The sequence below is a fragment of the Rhamphochromis longiceps genome, linkage group LG10 (assembly GCF_057381845.1).
Source record: "Rhamphochromis longiceps isolate RC_006_pf linkage group LG10, R_longiceps_female_GT1.1, whole genome shotgun sequence".
Classification (NCBI taxonomy): Eukaryota; Metazoa; Chordata; class Actinopteri; order Cichliformes; family Cichlidae; genus Rhamphochromis; species Rhamphochromis longiceps.
In genome coordinates this window covers 14677236-14696050 of record NC_140566.1, presented here as the reverse complement: position 1 = coordinate 14696050, position 18815 = coordinate 14677236, and the positions used below count along the sequence as shown (strand labels likewise).

Genomic DNA, 18815 nt, shown 5'->3' with positions numbered 1-18815 from the left:
GAAGGGTTGCAAGTAATGTTTGATGAAGCACTACAAAGTAACACTGAAATGCAGAAAAAAGAAAGAGAGGGAACAACAGGAAGAAACACAGAGAGAAATGCAGAGTATTCTCCAAGACTCCGAGAGGAAAAATACAGAACTGTGAGTATTTTATAACAAAGCAAAAGACAAAAACACTGAAACAGAGGAGGAGAAGGAACACCTGGAGAAAATATGGACCGATATACAGTTTAGGTTCTGAGAAATGGTGACATGCATAAAGAGAAGTGATGATGGAAACACATAAAAAGCGTGCACTTCATGAAATGCTGAGGAAAAATCAGGAGTTACAAGCCAAATGTGACAAAGTACAATAAAGGAATAAAGACATGCATAAGGTGAAAAAAAAAAAGAGAAGGAAGTGATATATAATGATGTGAAAGAATCGTATGAAGAAAAGCAGAAAAAAATAGAAAAAACTGAAGAAACTGTAGAAACAGAATGAAGAAACCATAAAAACTGGTCATGTTGTAACAGTTACGGTTAAATTATGCCAAAAAATATCAGCATCATAACCACTTTTAACAATGTTTAGAAATATTACTGATGAAAATGACCATTAAGCAGTGAGTAAGAAAAACTGAATAAGTTAAACTTTGCGTGACATGACTTCCCGTATTAAGGTCAGCTGACAGGTTTAAGTTGGATACAATGTAGCGGTGTTTCAAGAATAATTCAATTTAATTTGAAATGTTCTGCACCTCTAGTAGTATTTTCACTACCTTAAAACAGGCTCTTTAGTGCTATTGCAGGTATGAAAAAAATTCTTTTTAGAAAGTCAAGCTATTACATCACTCTTCATCAACAGGAAAATATCAGCACATACCTGGAACATGACATAAATTAAATATGCTGCTGCTCCGATTTTTAGATGCAGAATTAAACTCGCTGGTCACTTGTTTTTCTTTAAAGGTTCATTTGCTCAACTAAATGTTAACCCACATATTTAACCAGCCAATTACATGCAAATCAATGCATTTAGGCATGTCGAGATGACCGAGACGACCTGCTGAAGTTCCAGCTGACTATCACAATGAGGAAAAAATGTGATTTAGGTGACTTTGACCATGGTATGATTATTGATGCCTGATGGGCTGGTATCAGCATTTCAGAAACTGCTGATTTACTGGAATTTTCCAACATCTCTCTAACCATCTCTAGGGTTTACAGAGAATCATCTGAAAAAGAGAAAACATGCAGTGAGCCTCAGTTCTCTGGGTAAAAATGGCTGGTTGAAGCAAGAAGGCAGAGGAGCACAATCTGACTGCTTCAAGCTAATAGAAAGACAAGAATCACTCAAATAACCACTTATTACAACTGAGATATGCAGAGGAATATCTCTGAATGAACGTGCCAAACCTTGAAGCAAATGGGACCGCAAAAGATGTCAGTCAGAAAACTGAAGCTACAATTTGGATTTTGACAAAATCAGACAACAGCAGATTGGAAATGTGTTGCCTGTTCTGAGGAGTCGTAATTTCTGCTGCCACATTTAGAGGGTAGGGTCATAATTTGGTGTAGACAATGTGTTAGCATGGATCCATTATGTCCTGTTTCAACAGTTTAGGCTGCCTGTAGTGTTGTAATGAGGTAAAAGCACACTTTGGACAACTTAGTACCAAGTAAGCATGAGTTAAACTCGACAGCTTACTAGAGTATTGCTGCTGACCATAGCCATTCTTTTGGGACCACAGCATACGCATCTTCTGATGGATGCTTTGAATGGGGAAAAAATATCATGAAAAATGTCAAATAACCTCAAACTGGTTTCTTGGACATGAAAATGAGTTCACTGTATGCAAATGGCCTTCACAGCCACCAGATCTCAGTTCAGTAGAGCGTCTTTGGGACGTGAAGAATAACATCGTGGTTGTGCAGCCTTAAAACTGCTAAACTGTGTGATGCTGTCATGTCAATATGTTTGCAGCACCTTGTTGAATCGAAACAAAGAATTTTAAAAAATGGGGGTTCCAACTAGTAAAGTGCATCTAATAAAGTGGTCAGTGAGTGGATGCATTTCTTTTGTCTTTATGTTGCTTAACACTTAACACTTTGTCTTATGCTCCACATCAAAGTAAAGGACTGTTTGCTTGCAAATATACTGTTAAATAAAGTGACTTTGCAGAAAGCAGAGACCCCATGACAAACAGTCAAACAATGGAAGATAACATTGTAAACTAGTGTTAACATGCCTTACCAAACTAACAATTAGAATTCAAAGTTCAGCACGAGTTAACTTAAGCTCTGATGAGTGAACAGTTTAAGTTTTTTCATGAGCACGAAGCATATGGCCTGGATGGTTATCGGCTGTGTAAAACTCATAGGTGACAGACGCTGAGCCTCAGGGGTTTTAAATGTTTCTGCAGCGCAGCATCACACAGCCTGAGTGCTGTAAATGACACAGAGGAACCACTTGGGACCCATTTGCTTAAAGAGCTGAAATTCTGGAGAACACAAGTGATGCACGGACAATAAGTATGAATAAAAAGCTGTGATATGCAACAATTCGTTTACTTTCTTTGTTGTCCTGCTGTTATTGTAGCACTGTTTTCTTTTACAGACCTTACACTGTATGCCACGCACGGCTTCATTCAACATGCTTTCAGAAGTTGGAGTTAGGTATGAGTGATCTACTAAAAGCTGTGAGATCCCACAGGAAGACAAAGCAGATGCTGTAGTGAGTTCTTTACATCAAACACCTCTAATATACCACGAAGTCCTTGAGGAATAGCAAATAAACAGAACCCTATGACTGACTGGTTCCTATCTGTCACAGCTGAATGCAAATGAAGTTGCTTTAAACATCCGTGAATGAAAAATTATACTATGCTTGTCACTTTCCTGAGACTTGATTACATGTTTTCACGGCAAACCGAAAAACAAATTCAAGTGATCAGCAGGCTGAACACACACAGAAACGTCCACAAATCCCCTCTGAGAGGCTTCCATTCACAAGTCGTAACTGAATTCCATGTTTTCTTCGTATGTTCAAAGAGGGGCAAAAGTTGAGGACAATAAATTCTGAGAGAGATGATGATGAAATGATGGTGTAACCCTTACTAACGTGCCATACATGCACTTGGCATGCAGCATTGACTTTTCTGACTTCTCTGCTCATCCACAATATTCAGACAATGAATTTGGGTATCGAGTGATGGACTTCCAACTCCCGCTATAGAAAAACCGACAATAAATATTTCAAGAGTATCTGAAGTCTAGTTTGATCCAGAGTTGTTTACTTTGGCTCGTTTTCCTGTGTTGTTTTAACAAGTCGGAAAGTTTATCTATTCCAGTTTTTGCAAATGGATACTGAGGTTGTTAAGATTTTCCAGAGGAAGGAGGGGGAGACATGAAGGTGTTTTGCTGCGCAAATAACACATTTTACATGTCTTCCTAAATAATGACAGAGGAAACTGTACTTAATAGTGGAGACTGCAGGGAAATCCAGCCATGCTGTCATAAGGAGCACCTTAGATTTCTCTCATGATGCGCAAACAGGAATCCCTCAGTGGACCAATTAATACAGACAGAGAGAGCAGTCAGCGATTTTCCCGGGAGACCTGCCAACTTCACCAGCTACTAGTATCTCAATCTGGTCTCCATTACGACCACATTTATCTCGATTGCATCAGGCTGCCTTTCTACAAATCTCTCAGAGCTCCACTCCTATGGTAACAACCACATGGTGGGCGTTTTGCTGAATAGCGCCGCTGTAACAGGGCCATCCTTTTAAAGGCATCAGATCGACACAGACGGACAGCGTATATTAGACTTGGGACATTTCACTCAAATTCAATTTCATCTGGTCTTTTTCAAAGAACATGTTTCACTTGGTGTGAAAACAACTTCCCCTGGAGCCATCCTGGATAATGTGATTCTGTGCGATCGATTCGACTTTCAGATGTTCACTCAATGCACAGACATGCTTCTCTGTGGACAAATCTATTAGAGGCTAAATCATAGTGCCAAATCAATTTATTAATTCAGCAAAGCTGGAAATAAACCTGTTGGTTTTGGTAAAATGATAGAGTAACAGAAATGCAACTCAGCAAATAGGATGGAGAATGGCTGGGTTGTTAGGAGTGCCAAAACAAATGTGAGGTAAAAGGAAAACAGTAGGGGGAGAGAGAGAGAGAGAGAAAGGGAAAAAGAGAGAGATGCAAATCCCATGGCAACAGCAACCAGACAACAAGTCTAAAATAGGGGGCAGTGTCCGCTATTACTATAGCAACAGGAGAACAGCACACTTGCTCAGCTTCAGGATTTGCTGAAAGGAGGAAAACAAAGCTTTATTCCTAACATAACTGTAATTGACAGTCATTACCAGTAACTTCATTTAGTTCCACCAGCTGTGTCTCACCAAATTAGTCACAAAAATAAGGATTCGCAAAGTGTATTAGGCTGACAGCCAACCACAAGGGATGAATAATTTATCTTCCATTATTCACTGACTTAGTGTAATTTTGCACCTGGGAAGCTTTGGGTAGACAAATGAACAAGTCAACAAAATAAAAGTGAAATGAGACATAATCACAATAGAGTAGTTGCAAGCTAAATTAAAATAAACGAATAAAACAGAGACATTACATCCACAACGGTGACTAGCAATTATGTAATTCTAAGTACTTTCTAATTTAAATTATGTAATAAATGATATATGCTTCATGTTCATTAGTTATCGCGACATAATCGGCCAGATTAAGTCATTACAAGCTGAATGCTGTATCAGTGTCTGAGTTTGTTTAAACTGTATCACAAAGTGTCAACGATATTCTCTGCTTTCAAAAACTGCAGCACCGACCTCCACGCCCGGTTTGTTGACATGAAACATGTGCACAGTCTGCACTGCAGACAGAGGGAGAGAGAAAGATGACAACACGGTGGTGCTTTGCCTTGCCTACCACCGACCAATCATATTTCAGAAGTAGCCGTTTTGAGCCAATCACAGAACGACAGTCTGAGCCCGTGCAGCCAATGGTACTGTTCGTGGACCACTGATGCAACGGAGATGCAACAGACTTCTTCTAAACAACAAAGTGTGTTATGAGCCATATAGCGCTTTAAACAAAACAGCGGCACGCCTTATTGTAAAGTACAGTGTCTGAGCTGTAGTTTTCTCGACAGATCGCGTTCGCGTAAACCAAATCCTCTCACTTCGTTATTTAATTTAAAGACGAGGTTATACCCTTTAGAGCTTAAAAACTAGCACAATGTCTAGCTAAAAGGCTACTTTTCAGATTCCCTTTTTAAACCAGTTGTTACTTGTATCTTGAATTGCACAGTTTGAATTTAGTATTTTCTTTTTTATTAGTATATTTATTATCTATATATTTATTACTATAAATAATAGCATTACTCACCTGAATGAGCAGCTGTGTTACTTTTACAGAAACAACAACAAAAAAGTAGCTCAATACTTTTATAAAAGTGTGGGCAGCGAGAGTGTGGGACGTCCTTGGGTGAGCCGCGGAGGGAGGGGGCGGAGGGATCTGCACGCGCGGAGGAGCCTGGTTTACCCCGGTGACGCAGTCGGTTGCTAGGTGTGAATGAAGTGATGCTTTGTCACAATTAAGCGGCTCCTCAGTTTACAGGTCGACCACAACAAAGCAGCACCTCTCTCTGTTTGCCTTGTCTAGGATATTCCGAGCTGAAATATGGCTCTTTAATCTTTTGTTAAGTTGTTGGACCCGAAAAGTCGTCGTGCTTTGCTTTAGCAACGCACCCCCAAGTGCTCTACAATTTTTTCTGCAAGAATGGAGTAAGTGAAAGTCTCTCTACTGGCTGTACATAGAGCTGTTTTGTTGTTGCTGTTGTTGTTGTTATCATTTTGGTGTAAAGTGGCTACATCTTGTTTGGTTTCGTCGCTTTAAATGAACCTTTTTGACAAATTCAAACATCTTTTTTCTTCTTTTTTATTTTTAAACTACGATCACTCATGGAGTTTGACTGATTGTGGTTGCTTTGTGGTCAGTTTTAGTTTGATTTTTATTGATTTTTCCTCTACTCTAAATGTATTGCCTTCAGTCTGTGCACTAACTGGAGATACATCACGTCTGTCACTTCCAGCGTTTAATCTTTCAATGTTTAATTTAGCTCTCATTGCTGTAATCGAGTCCAATCTGTTTAAGTGATTAAAAAAAAAGAATTGGTAATTAATTTTAAAAGGAACATGCGATTGGAAGCAGCTCATCAGCATTCATCCTCTTTGACCAGCAGGGCAGCTCACCTACAGAGTAGAGGTAGCTCTTGTGGTGCTTCTTGTCAACAGTTGGGCCCTTGACAGCGTCACTGGGTCCCACGTGTTTTGAGGACGTCAGGTTAATTTTGCTTTGAGCCAGATTAAAGCCCACAGGACACTGCTCCCACTTTTCTATCACCCACTGTGTCACATCTGAGGCTTGGTTTTGGGAATAATGTACTTTTCTGCTTTTCAGTATTTGGTATTTACTGTAAAGCCTTTTTGTTTAAAAGATGAAAAAGTGTATTTGTGTGAAAATGAATTAAGTGAGGACCAGAAAGTGATTTTTTCTTTGTTGCCTCTCATTAAAACCATGCAGAGAAACTTGCAGAGGGCAGCACAGACAGAATCCCATCTGATGATCCCCATTAGTCGACTGAGTACGCCGTATCTTTCTCAGATATATCTGATCCCCCTTTTTTTCTTTCTGCTTACCCTCTAGGTTTCATTATGCTCACCCAGACCTGCTCACTGTGGCCCATCTCTCAGACCCTGCTTGCTCTCAGCATATGCTTGGACTTGGACTGAATCAAAGCACCAACAGACAAAATGATGGCAACATCAGCGCCTGTTTGGAAGACTCTTCGTGTCTGCCCGGCAGACCCCCTCGCTCTCTCTCACCCACAGGCTAACCACAGCCAATCACAGGGGTGCAGGGGGGAGGTGTCAGAGGAGAGTCAGCACTTAATTGGTGAGTTGCAGCGTGTACGCTTTTTTATATTTTTCCTCATTTCAGGTGGGCTCGGCACTGCAGCACATTCGTCCTTCTTGAGCAGTAAGTAATAAACTAGCTACGTCTGTTATATTAAAACGCTGCAACTTTATCGGCAAAACCCCCCAATCTGATTTGCCTTTATTATTATTATTATAAATCTGATTGTTATTTTGGGAAACTGCTTCGTGCACTGATGGATTTTTTTTTTTTTTTTGCATGAACGTTATTTTTTTATTTTATTTTTTTTAGCAGCATTATTTCCTTCCGACAAACATCTTGTAACCGATGCAATTTTTCCCCCCTCCTCAATAGGTGATGGTAACACTGACTGGATGACGGAAGAAGTGGATTTCTCCTCGTACCTCCCAAACCCTCCTTCCCCTCCCTCCTCTACTAATGCCTCCCTTCCCCCTTCACCCCTTCAGAATGATATCCAGGTGCCCTCTGACTTGGAGGTCATGACCTCTCTGCTGCAAGAGGAACTCGCCCAACTAGAGGACTACTTCCTGTCTGAGCCACTGCCCGAGAAAGGGCCGAGGCTGGGAAAATGCGACAGGGGTCCACTGCCTGCGGGTCCTCCGCCATTCACTCAGCTGCCATACGCATCATACGCTACATCCAACCAATCGGAATCCAGCCCACTTCTTGTTACCTTGGCAACCGGAGAACTGGACTTGCTCAGCATCTGTGGCGGGCCCATTGGGCGCTCCAAAATTCCAAGACACGCCCCATATAGCTGCAGTCGACCCAGTGGGTGTGGTAGGAAAAGAGTTCCTGATGGTTCGAGGTTCAGCGAAGGCTATGACAGCAGTTTGTTGAGTTCCAAAGGAAGTAACTCAGGTAACTCAGCTGTGACCCTTACAGGTAATTATGGCTGTGTAGAGGACGACCAGTTGGTAGGGAAAAGCTACTGCTTGGGTAGTGCGGTTGAGCTCAGACGATGTGCTGTTATACCAAAAGAAGAGAAAAATTGCTGTTTCACTCAAGATGTGATAGGTGGTGGGAAGATTGTTGGTGGTGGATTTGGCTTTGGTGGATCACTGGAGGTCCCCCATAAGAAAGAGGATCTGTTGATGTATAGCATGAGGGAAGTCAGTGGAGGTGCTGGTAACAGTGATGTGCTGAACAGTATCAAAACTAGTGTGGAGGTGACAAAAGCCACCGTTTCTTGGAAAGCCGAGAGCAGCGAAGGTTGTTATCTTCCAACAACATCACAGTCTGAGGCCTACCATAGCTTCTTGGGCAACATCAACGAGCAGGTGAAAACAGAGAGTCTACAGATAGCTCAGCATGATCTACACTGTAATTTCCTTGAGGATCAGGGCCCAGAGTGTCTTTTAATGGCTAGGGATAGTTTGAACCTGGAATCTTCGGGGCACAGACAAGCATGTCGGCTGAAGGAAGACCACTGTGCAATGAAATACGAAGTGGACATCATTCCAGGTGAAGGCGGGGAGCGCAAACAAAAGAAAAGAGATCAGAACAAAACTGCCGCTCACAGGTGAGATTCTTCTCGATGAAATGTCAATGTTATCAAAGTTTCACGAGTTTACATTTTCACAGAGTCTTCGTTTTTGGTCGATGCAGGTATCGCCAGCGAAAAAGGGCGGAGCTCGATTCTTTGGAGGAACAACTGCACTGCCTTGAAGGGAGGAACCGGGAGCTCCGGGACAAAGCAGAGTCCGTAGAACGTGAAATCCAGTACGTTAAAGACCTGCTGATTGAAGTTTACAAGGCCCGTAGCCAAAGGCTTAAGCAGGACACAACAGCGTAACACCAAGCTTCTGCGAGTACACTTAGAGAGAGCGTAACAGGGAGAATCAGCAGCTCTTTCTGTCTTTAAGTTTGTCCTGAATCAAATGTTAATTTTTTTTCTTTTTTTTTCTGTAGCGAGGGGTTAAAAGCATGCTTTGCTAATATGAAATCTTTTTTACATTTTAAATCAACACTATCCAATTCTTCCATCGCTTTCGTACTCGAATCACTTGAGCCGGCACTGTGGCATAGCAATGCTTTAAGATGACAATCATTTTCGATAGCTCTCGCACTTCGTGAATCTACTATTGAAATAAGGTAATTTCAGAAGTAATGTAACTCATTATGCAGGTTTTATATTTGTAATAGCCTTACGTTAAAATTGATGTCAGCAATAGAAACTCATGTTTGTTTGAGGGTTTTTTTTTCTTTCTTTTTTAATTATTTTCATGCTCAGTCGCTGGATCACGTTATTGGGTGTTGATATTTCAGTGTGGACAGATATTTCAAATCAACTGCGTTTATGCAACAGCAAAAACTAATTGGCATTAATACTAAAATTATTAGAACTGACCTTGAATATCCTTTGACTTTTACAATTGCAGAAAGAGCGGCTAACGTACAAAAGAGTCGTGAAACTTTATTGTGTATTTTGTTGTTTGTTTTTCTGTAAAACATTTAATTTGCTTCCAGTTTATTTCAGTCAATAACAGAATTATTTTATTTGTATGTTTAGAGTATTTTAGCCAGCTTTGTTGGAAACATTACTTTGTCTTCTGTATTTACATTTGTTTAATTTTCATCCCTTTAAATGTAACAAATATAATCTTTGCTATCTTTCTTTTAGCAATGGCTTCAAATAATGTCGGCATTATGCATTCTGTGACCAAAACTGTTTTTTTTTCATATTATTTTTAAATGTGTAACATTTTATCATGTGGTGGCAGTAAGATATTCTTCCCTCGCATTTTGCAAAATGTACAATCTGTTTTGCAGCTCAGGATACATGTTAATCCGCCAGTTCTACAAACATCAGTAGATAATCATGGGAGGAGATTACAGACTTGAAGCTTGCAGGGTTTCCTCATATAAAACTGTTGTTTTTTTCTTTATTTCCAAATGTGTACAAATATTGTAACTAGTATCATTCTAACAGCCTTCCTCTGCATGCCTTTGCATAAATGTACTCTCTGGAATAGAAAATTTAGGGTTTCAGAAATAATTCTCTCTCTAAACTGCTTGTTAAAGCAATAAGTTTTATAGGCCTCTGGCTGATCTGCACTAATTTGTAACAACTTTTGTATGTTCAGGGAGTGGAGTGTGTTAACCTTTTCTTTCTATAAAATTATTGGGAAAAAAAATCCTAATTTTGTTGTTTCTTAAAGCTTTTGCAGCTTTAGCTTTGGTGTAAGAGGTCTCAATTCTTTTTTTCATATAAGCAAATAATCATTGTTACTGTCATTTGCTCCATGCTTATACCAAGGATAGTTGTTTTTCTATGCATATTTATTTTAAGACAATCTTGAATATAACAGCGAAACTATCGTAATTATTTATGGGGTTTAATTGGTGCTTCTTTTTTTTTTTTTAGCCCCCTGCGGTGCACTATCAATCCCGATGGTTAAACCAAAAGTGTGTACTAACAGCACATTTAGCGCGTTGTGTTTTTAACGCAATTTTATCATAGATACAAATTAACTTCGTCTGATGTCAATCTTTTTGCTTTTAAAAAAAAATAAAGTGTATCATCAACTTGGCCCGCTGTGCTTTTTCTTTTTGGTGCTTTTACTGGGATTTATTTTTATTTTTTGTCTGCGTTATCCGAAGTACAATCTGCGGCCTGAGCGTGAAAATAAGTGCTTGGTTTTTGGATTTAATAAATCCGCGGGGTTTTCATTTTATTTTTATTTTTTTTTTAAGGGAAATCAAAGTAAAGCCCGGTCAGGGCCCGACAGACACTGACAAGCGCTTCTTTTCTCACCCTGCCCCGCTGAGCAGACAGCTGACAGACGGTTATACAGAGAGGACTGAAAACTTTCATGGGTATCGATCTCTTCTAGTTTAGTCGATACAACATTTAACATAAAACCACATAAAAACGCTTTCGACGTCCAGTCCTCGGAAATTCGGCTTCGTTGTTTTCTACTTTATTTAGCCCAAATTCACAGACTTCTAGAAGACCTCGAAGGGCTTTGAAATGCCAATGCCTCTAAATTCACATGTTGATCTGCATATGGAACATTTTTAAAATCCATCAATAATGTTCGCTACACCTAAACAAAAGCTTTCCAAAAATCGACAGCACGCTGCGGTGCCAGCAGAAATACTCATAACTCAGAAATGAATGAAACTCCTCATTCGCCACTTTTATACAGACTGAATTATTGTTATGACAATTTTATCGATGAAAAAGAAAACCTACCGTGATTTTTACGAAGTTACATCGTTTCCTTTTTCTCGTGAAATTAGAACAGCTTGCTGTCACAAACCGAGACGTTAAACAGTAAAACAGTTTTATTTTGATTCATAAACGGGGACTCGGTCGTTCACTAACACATGGCTTCAGACAAATATGTTGCTGTAAAGTTAAACAGGGAGCAGGTTTTTAAGCTGCTGACTTTTCTGGTGCAGTCAGCTGTCCAATGAGCCGCTGATAGTCACACTGTGGAGGAGCATGTTGTGAAGCCTGAACAAGCTTCTTACTGGCATCAAGAGACATCAGGACCTTTGAATGAATGCAAAAGAAGAGCAATAATCTAAATAAATCAATAAATGTGTGTTTCAAAGTGTGTTACTGACTTGTGAAAGATTAAACAGTGAACAAAATTTATCTAAAGGACAGAACAAGCTCTGGGCGTAAGAGCACAGCTTTAAATTCAATACCAGGAGGTGTGAACTGTTTTCTGCTTTTCTAATTAAAAAGTAAAAATGAACTATTTCAAAAGCACCAAATTCTCCAAACAGAGATTGTTTTATTGTAATGTGAGCATGTGCGATGCTGTGACTTGCTCGTTACCTGACGCATGGCATCCTGCTGGCTGTACAGGTATAAAGATCCTATGGCAGCTTCTCTCACTGCACTGTGGTAATCTGTGCATGCAGTTCTTAGAAGTAAGCTGGGCACATTTTCCTCCAGCAACAAGGATATGGCTCCATCAACATTTAGCAGGTTTCCCAGGGCAGCGCAGCAGTGACGACGTGTGAGGGCATCAGGATCATAGATTAGAGTTACCAGCATGGCCACTGTCCTCCTGGCTTCATGTGTCCACCTTCTTTCTTCCTCCTCCATTCTCTGCTCTCTTAATGTTTCCAAATCACTTGCTGCCTCAATATCTGAGTACGTCTGTTTATTTTGTTGCTTTTCTATGCACCATCTCCCTCTATGTATCCCCTTTTCACTGGGTCTGTCCATATGCAGCCCAGCTGCAATATAGCCCAACCAGTTTCCAACTGACCGGCAAGCAACCTGCCGGACAGGCATGCAGGAATCATTAAGGCAGTTTATCATGGCTTTGAAAATGTCAGGTTTTAGGGTGTGTTGTGTGAGAGGCCTCAATGGATCCAAATTTCCTAAAAATCTACACGTGGCAGCCCTGATCTGCTCATACGAGTGAGCCAGTGCATGCTGCAGCACTGAGGTTTCTACATAAAGTTGCAGTGGGCAGGAGGGACAACGGGCTATCCCAGACAATAGAGTGAGGAGCTCCACAGCAGCTTCCCACAGAATTTCCAGCTGCAGGAGTTCGGGGAGCAGAGAGCAGGCAGTTCTGGTTGGAGGACTCTGACGGCTGGAGGCAGGGAGCTGATCGTCCCAGGATGGCAAGAAAAAGCAAGAAGTTGCTTTTGTGAGGTGGTCAATTGAGCGGGGGGGATCACACAGGAGCAAGCGGCTCAGAAGGGAGAGAGGCAGCTCCAGTAGATGAAGAGGAAGGGTTTGAATTACCTGCCAAAGCACAAAAAAAATAATAATAAAAAATAAAATCACACAGACAACTCGTCATACATCAAACAGGCAACAACAAACAACAACACAGTGCTCTTAAAAAAGTACAGACACATCCAGGTGTACAGTACTGCATGCCAGACACAAAACTAGTGCAAGAGTTATCCTGTGTTGCATCAGAGAATTATGTTTGTCGGCGAGGTCTTTATTGGAGCAAAATAAGGCCCTAACCTGCAGGAGGCTTGTAACAATACCACAGCTGTCGTACAACTGGAGAACTGTGGACATGGTGCGTGGAGGCAGGTCCAGGGCGAATGGAAAACATAACAAGTGGCAGCTCAGTGTGGATAAAGTGTTGTGACTCAGATCCACCCTGGGCCTCCCAGGATTGCCCTTGGCAAACAAATGAAGACTGTAGGGTATAAAAGATGCTATTGTTAGCTCCAGGCATTGTAGCTGGCTTGTAATACAAATTATTTCGTTTAATTAAGACATCTCAACACTAACCACTCGGTGCCCAGCAGGCGGCCAAGAGCGTACACACATTCTGATCCAACATCACAAAACACAGGAATGCACGAATATGCATCCTTGCAGAAGGCAAACAGTAAAGCAGAGAGAAAGAAATACAGTCCTGTAACAGACACACATAAAGAAGCAAGGTTTGCTTTTTCATTAGAAGTGTTTTCAGACATCATGGGTTTCACAGGATGAGTACAATTACCATTTGCTGAACAGAAGTCAGAGTCTGATGTTGCACTTCTTAGGGAAGCACCGATCTTTTTCCACAGATTCAGAAAGAAAACTTCATTTAAACCCGAGGGCAAAGGGCCATTCTCATGCTGTTTAAACAAGAAAGCACAGACATTTAGTACAGATACGTTGCTAATATCTGTACTAATACATGTTTAACCAAACTTCATCTGCAGTCTGACCTCATTAAGTGCATCTAGGAACAAAGACAGCAGGCCATCACAGAGTCCCCAACCGGAGGGTGGAGAAATGTGGGGCTGATAATGTAGAAAAATAAATGGATCATACATTTTCAGGTCCCTTCAAGCTTTCATATTACTGCCAGGTTTACATGAGCTCAGTACCTCACATGGGTTCAAGACCAGAGTTTTCAGCAAGGATGCTAGATGCTCCACATCAACTTTGACATCAACATTGTGTTGTGTGAAGAGAGACAAAACACAAGCAGCCAGAGGCTAAAAGACAGATAATTAAGCGTTTCACACAACAGACCAGCTGAATGCATATCAAAAAGGTACAGACACAGGATATTATATGTAAACCATGCTGAACATGGTTGATGCTGTTGAAATATGTCAGTGGGTACTCACGACCAGACGACTGAGATTTGGTTGACTAAGAATTGTTTTGAAGGACTCTGTGAACTCTTCCAGGCTAAAGCGTGAGAAGCAGATGGTGAGCTGCTGTAGTTGGAATCTCGTGTGTATGCACTGAGTATTTCACAAATGAACAAAGTCAGTTTCAGCGAGGGAAAAAAAGACTCATCAAACCTTTGTTCCTGTTCCACCCAGGCACAGTTCTTCTCCCAGTAGACCAGGACCACTGTGATCATTTCTTGAAGGACGGGGATACTCTGCTGATGCTGACAAAGTACCAAAGTAGAAGTGAGAAACATTGTTGCAGGATCAGTTCATTGTGAAACACTGTTTCAATCCAGGGTAGCAACCTTAATGAAATCTGAGCTTTCTACAGTATCCTGGATCAGGCCAAAGAGGACACGGGGTAGCCCAAGTTCACGGCCGACGTCGTTCAACTTCTCAACCTCGGCCATCACTAGCAGATTATGTAGAACCCTCATTGGTTGCTGAATCTGCTGAACTTCTTTTACCACGCCCCCTTTTAGCTGCCCAAACAAAGAAAAAAAAGGAGTAGATGCAAAACTCTTTTGAAGAAGAAAAAATTCACGCCGAATGAAATGCTGAAACATTACCTGAGCTTTAAATTCCTGGATCTTTGATTTAATTTGAGATATAATTATGCTGTAATCTAATATCTCTCTCGTTTGTCTGCTTGGATCGGACAGTTGGGCCAGATTCTCCCAGTATTCTTTGTTGTTTACATTCTGAAAGAACAAGAAATGACTCAGTGTCAGGTATATATTAATATATTAATTTAAGAAAGCAAGTTTTTTTTGTGCGTGTTATCAAAGCAGATCCTCTACTGACAGATAATATGTAAATTTCTAATGAGTGGAAAAGGCAGCTGTCTCTGACCTGCAATCGCTGTGAGGTGTGGCTTTCCTCCCTGCATCTCCGCACAAGTCGCGGCCCGATATCTATACAGGGAAATTCCCGTTCGTAGTCTATGCTTATCTGACCCCTGTAGAGAAAGGAACTATAAACACATTTGTTTATGATAGCATAACTCATCGTTACTTTGAACCTTCATTAACACCTGTGCTTTGATGTTGAGCTAGCTTGAATCTTCGGTCCGAGGCTTTGATTAGCAGCCATCATATCCAGCTGACCCGAGGTAACAGAAACATCGCCACAAGAGGGCATGGGGTTGCACACTCTAGGGGACATTGCTGCTGCCATCGCACCATTTTCCCTTTCATCCTTATTTTTCTGTCAGTGCACACAAAACAGGTTTAGGGCCCTCCGCTGATCTCACCATACAAACGTTTACAAATAATAAAATAATCATAATTACTGATTACTTACTTTGGCACTGTCCTTTCCTGGTGGTTTCCTCTTACTACAGTTTTCTGTTTGTTCCCTGACCTTTCGCAACAATCTGCTTTCTGCAGAAGCTGGTACAGTCTTCTCTGCCACTTGTTGGAGTTTCAACGCCAGCATGTCAGGGCTGGGTGTGACCGTCAAGGGCCTGGACACATTTGTGGCTGGCAAAACTGCAAACACATCACATGGGAATAAAATCATGAATGTCAGACATGAGAATGTGTCATTAACATTTGAAAGCTTTCTACTAAAATCAGGAGTTTTAAGAATCACCTAGAACACCATCAGCAACAAAGGGATGGTACAAGAGGTCTGGCCATGACAACCGTTTCTGGGGGTCTTTGGTCAACAAGCCTTTCAGGAAGTTCTGCAAAGAAATCATTGGATAGTAATAATATAGAAGACTTTGCATTAGGAAACAATTTGTGTAAGGTTTGTCTCCAATAAACCCTTCAAGGGACTTATAATTGCAACATAATCTTTTACAGGCTTAAAATTTTCAAGCTAGCAACATATTGAAGATGTTGGCTTCAACCTAAATGTAACACAAGGTGAGTAAAGTGTAGCTTTACTGTACCGTGCAAGTGCTGCTCATGGTGTCTGGCCATTTCACTTGGTCTTTCACAATGAGCTGCACTAGCTTGAAGATGGAGTTGGTGTAGAACGGAGGCGCCCCCGTGTGGAGTTCATAAAGGATGCATCCCAAAGACCACAGATCAGCAGTGTGGTCATATGGTTTCTCCTCCACCAGCTCAGGGGACATGTACAGGGGCGTTCCCTTGATAGAAGTAAGCACTAAGGTGGAGACGCTCATCGCTCTGGCAAACCTACAGCAAGATTGCATCATGTCATTTATTCTTTTAGAAACGATTGAAACTTTTTTCTTTGCAACTATCAACATACCCAAAGTCGCAGAGCTTCACCACACCGCTTTTTTCTAGCAGGATGTTTTGGGGTTTCATGTCACGGTGAAGAATGCGATGGGAATGTAAATAGTACAGAGCAGAGACCAACTGGCAGGCAATCGCACGGACCTTGAAAGAAGGGAAGACTAGTTTAATAACGTAACATTAAATAAAGCTTCACATCTGGTTCAATTGTGTAAAAACAGTGAAAACCTGGCTCTCTGGTAAGTTTCCATCATCCTCAAGGATCTGGAACAGCTGGCCCTCTGCGTACTCAGTGACAATCACAACCTGTCATTAACATATATAGGGGGTTATAATGATCATGGGATTATGTAAAGATAATTAGTTGACAGCAACTTATTTGAAAGTTTTGAGAAAATGGGAGAATACCTCAGTTTCAGTCTCAAAACTGTCAAAGAGCTGGACAATATTGGGATGCCGAAGGTCCCTCATAATTTCAATTTCCCTTTTGAGACTTTGTAGCTGGTTTTCCGAGCGACCCAGCTTTGGCATGAACTTAAGAGCCACCACCTCATGGGACAAAGATGAAGAGACGATGTGAAGCAGTGTCGTTAAACAAACAGGAAACTAAACTGTGCTCCTGTAGATGCTTACCATGCCACTACCTTTTCTCCTTCCCTTGTAAACCCGTCCAAATGAGCCCTCTCCCACCAGCGACAAAACGTGATACGAGTTCATTTCGGCGGCAGCTGGTTCCGTTAGAGCCCAAAAATCCCCGTAACTTTCAAACTGTGACCATTGGTAAATTATTGCTCTTGTTACAATAGACGCTTGGATGTAAAATGTTTTACTTTTTAACTTTAAAACTCACAACTTATGACGGGTAGCAGAGGTTACTCTTCAGTAGTGTTATTTTTTTCGGTGTGCAGGGTGTCAACGAATAGCACAGACGCTTGCCAGTTTAGCTGCCAATTCAAAAAAGTGACGCAGAACATATAACAAAGTGTGATAAGTCGTTTGCATACACTCAGTATTCAAATATGCGACTTTTTTCCGCTTATTTTGACATCAAACGTGGTTTTCAACTGTTTTTAACGATAGAATGCCAAAATCAAGACCGGCTTCTGTGTGGACAACTTAAAAGCAGGGGTCCTCAGTCTAGCAACGGCAGCTGCGTTCATAGCAACCACGTCGCAAACAAAGCTAAACGTTAAATAAAATGATATAACTCCCAGAGTCAACATTACTATTTTTCACCCCGTTGGGGCCATATTAGAAATTTTATACCACAAATTATTATAAATATATTTTAAAAAATCCTTATGGTTGAGGGAAGTGGCCCAAGTCTGTCTGTGGATGCAAAGCTAGTAGTAGACCACATAAAGTCACAATCATCATATTTACTACTACAGACGGATGAGATGAAGATTTCCACAGACTTTTACACGACAACACACAAAACAAAAAGGAGTTGATAGTGGACTTCCGGAGGTGCAGAGAAGTACACACCCCCATCACCATCAGCGGCGCTGCTGTGGAGAGAGTGAGCAGCTTCCGGTTCCTTGGTGTACATCTGGCTGAGGATCTTACGTGGTCAGTACACACAAACAAAACAGTGAAGAAGGCGCAGCAGCGCCTCTTCTTTCTCAGGAGACTGAAAAGATTCGGCATGAGCCCCCGCATCCTCAGGACCTTCTATCACTGTGCCATTGAGAGCATCCTCACTGGATGCATCACCACCTGGTATGGCAACAGCACCGCCTACAACTGCAAAGCTCTCCAGCGAGTAGTGCGGTGCTCTGAACGGATAATTGGAGGTGAGCTTCCCTCCCTCCAAGACATCTACAGGAAGCGGTGCCTGAGGAAAGCGGGGAGGATCATCAAGGACTCCAGTCACCCCAGCCATAAACTGTTCAGACTACTTCCATCAGGAAGGAGGTTCTGCAGCATCCGGTCCCGTACCAGCAGACTGAGAGACAGCTTTTTCCATCAGGCCATCAGACTGCTGAACACGTCATAGACACCTCAGCTTCACTACTGGAACTTTAACATTATGCACTCCATACTGTACAGTAATGCCACTGTTTTGCACATGTCTCACTCTGTATATTTGATTTTATTTATTTTATACATTTTATTTATTGTTTACTCTATTTAATTTGTAAAATATGTGTACACACACACACACACACACACACACACGTAGAAAAATATTTAGTATACACATCCAGAAATGCATATACTATTACATATTGTACATATATTTATTAGTTTCAGATGTAGCTTGTATTTTGCTTGTTTACATTATTGTATTTTGCACAACTCTGTTGCTTGTGAAGCTCGCACACAAGAATTTCACTCACATGTGCTGTACCAATGTACCTGCACATGTGATGTGACAATAAAAGTGATTTGATTTGATTTGATTTGTGTTTTAATTTCAGCTTTATTTCTTTTATCTATGTTTGACTAACAAAACCGAAGTACATTAACTTTAGCTGCACTGTTAATATTAGATCTCCGTAAGGTATGTATAATGCAT

The 18815-nt window shown here is 41.1% G+C and overlaps 2 protein-coding genes across 5 annotated transcripts; one reads left to right on the top strand and one right to left on the bottom strand.

The window, feature by feature from the left end:
• Positions 1–5325: 5325 nt before the first annotated feature.
• Positions 5326–10425, top strand: atf5a (activating transcription factor 5a). Of its 2 annotated transcripts, none has more exons than XM_085419574.1 (4): positions 5326–5797; positions 6720–7052; positions 7305–8493; positions 8580–10425. In XM_085419574.1, exons 2-4 carry the CDS (start codon positions 6827–6829, stop codon positions 8764–8766), a joined length of 1602 nt encoding a protein of 533 aa, XP_085275700.1. In that variant the 5' UTR covers positions 5326–5797; positions 6720–6826; the 3' UTR covers positions 8767–10425. The 2 variants fall into 2 exon arrangements, with proteins under 2 accessions (XP_085275700.1, XP_085275701.1); XM_085419575.1 differs by having other exon boundaries at positions 5332–5797; positions 6720–6968; positions 8580–10424.
• A 347-nt stretch (positions 10426–10772) lies between these two features.
• On the bottom strand, positions 10773–18650 carry stk36 (serine/threonine kinase 36 (fused homolog, Drosophila)). 3 transcript variants are annotated; one of them, XM_085420374.1, is made up of 20 exons: positions 16928–18650; positions 16703–16843; positions 16523–16600; positions 16308–16438; positions 15982–16231; positions 15678–15771; positions 15387–15574; positions 15118–15290; positions 14937–15042; positions 14654–14785; positions 14390–14566; positions 14214–14305; positions 14034–14097; positions 13788–13898; positions 13626–13700; positions 13415–13532; positions 13198–13324; positions 12922–13102; positions 11764–12690; positions 10775–11472 (listed from the first exon to the last, which is right to left on the bottom strand). In XM_085420374.1, the coding sequence occupies exons 1-20, from the start codon at positions 17009–17011 to the stop codon at positions 11353–11355; spliced, it is 3369 nt and encodes a 1122-aa protein (XP_085276500.1). In that variant the 5' UTR covers positions 17012–18650; the 3' UTR covers positions 10775–11352. The 3 variants fall into 3 exon arrangements, with proteins under 3 accessions (XP_085276501.1, XP_085276499.1, XP_085276500.1); XM_085420375.1 differs by having other exon boundaries at positions 10773–11472; positions 13198–13532; positions 16939–18650; XM_085420373.1 differs by having other exon boundaries at positions 10774–11472; positions 13198–13532.
• Between the last annotated feature and the right edge of the window lie 165 nt (positions 18651–18815).

What these genes read in the sequence shown, in the direction of transcription:
- stk36 (XM_085420373.1), bottom strand. Translation starts at nt 17,011, where the DNA reads ATGAACTCGTATCACGTTTTGTCGCTGGTGGGAGAGGGCTCATTTGGA. An exon ending in CAGGAAAGGACAGTGCCAAA is followed by an intron (nt 15,291 to 15,386) that starts GTAAGTAATCAG and finishes GTGCACTGACAG; the next exon opens with AAAAATAAGGATGAAAGGGA. An exon ending in AAAGCTCAGATTTCATTAAG is followed by an intron (nt 14,306 to 14,389) that starts GTTGCTACCCTG and finishes GTACTTTGTCAG; the next exon opens with CATCAGCAGAGTATCCCCGT.
- atf5a (XM_085419574.1), top strand. Translation starts at nt 6,827, where the DNA reads ATGATGGCAACATCAGCGCCTGTTTGGAAGACTCTTCGTGTCTGCCCG. An exon ending in ACATTCGTCCTTCTTGAGCA is followed by an intron (nt 7,053 to 7,304) that starts GTAAGTAATAAA and finishes CCTCCTCAATAG; the next exon opens with GTGATGGTAACACTGACTGG. An exon ending in AACAAAACTGCCGCTCACAG is followed by an intron (nt 8,494 to 8,579) that starts GTGAGATTCTTC and finishes TGGTCGATGCAG; the next exon opens with GTATCGCCAGCGAAAAAGGG.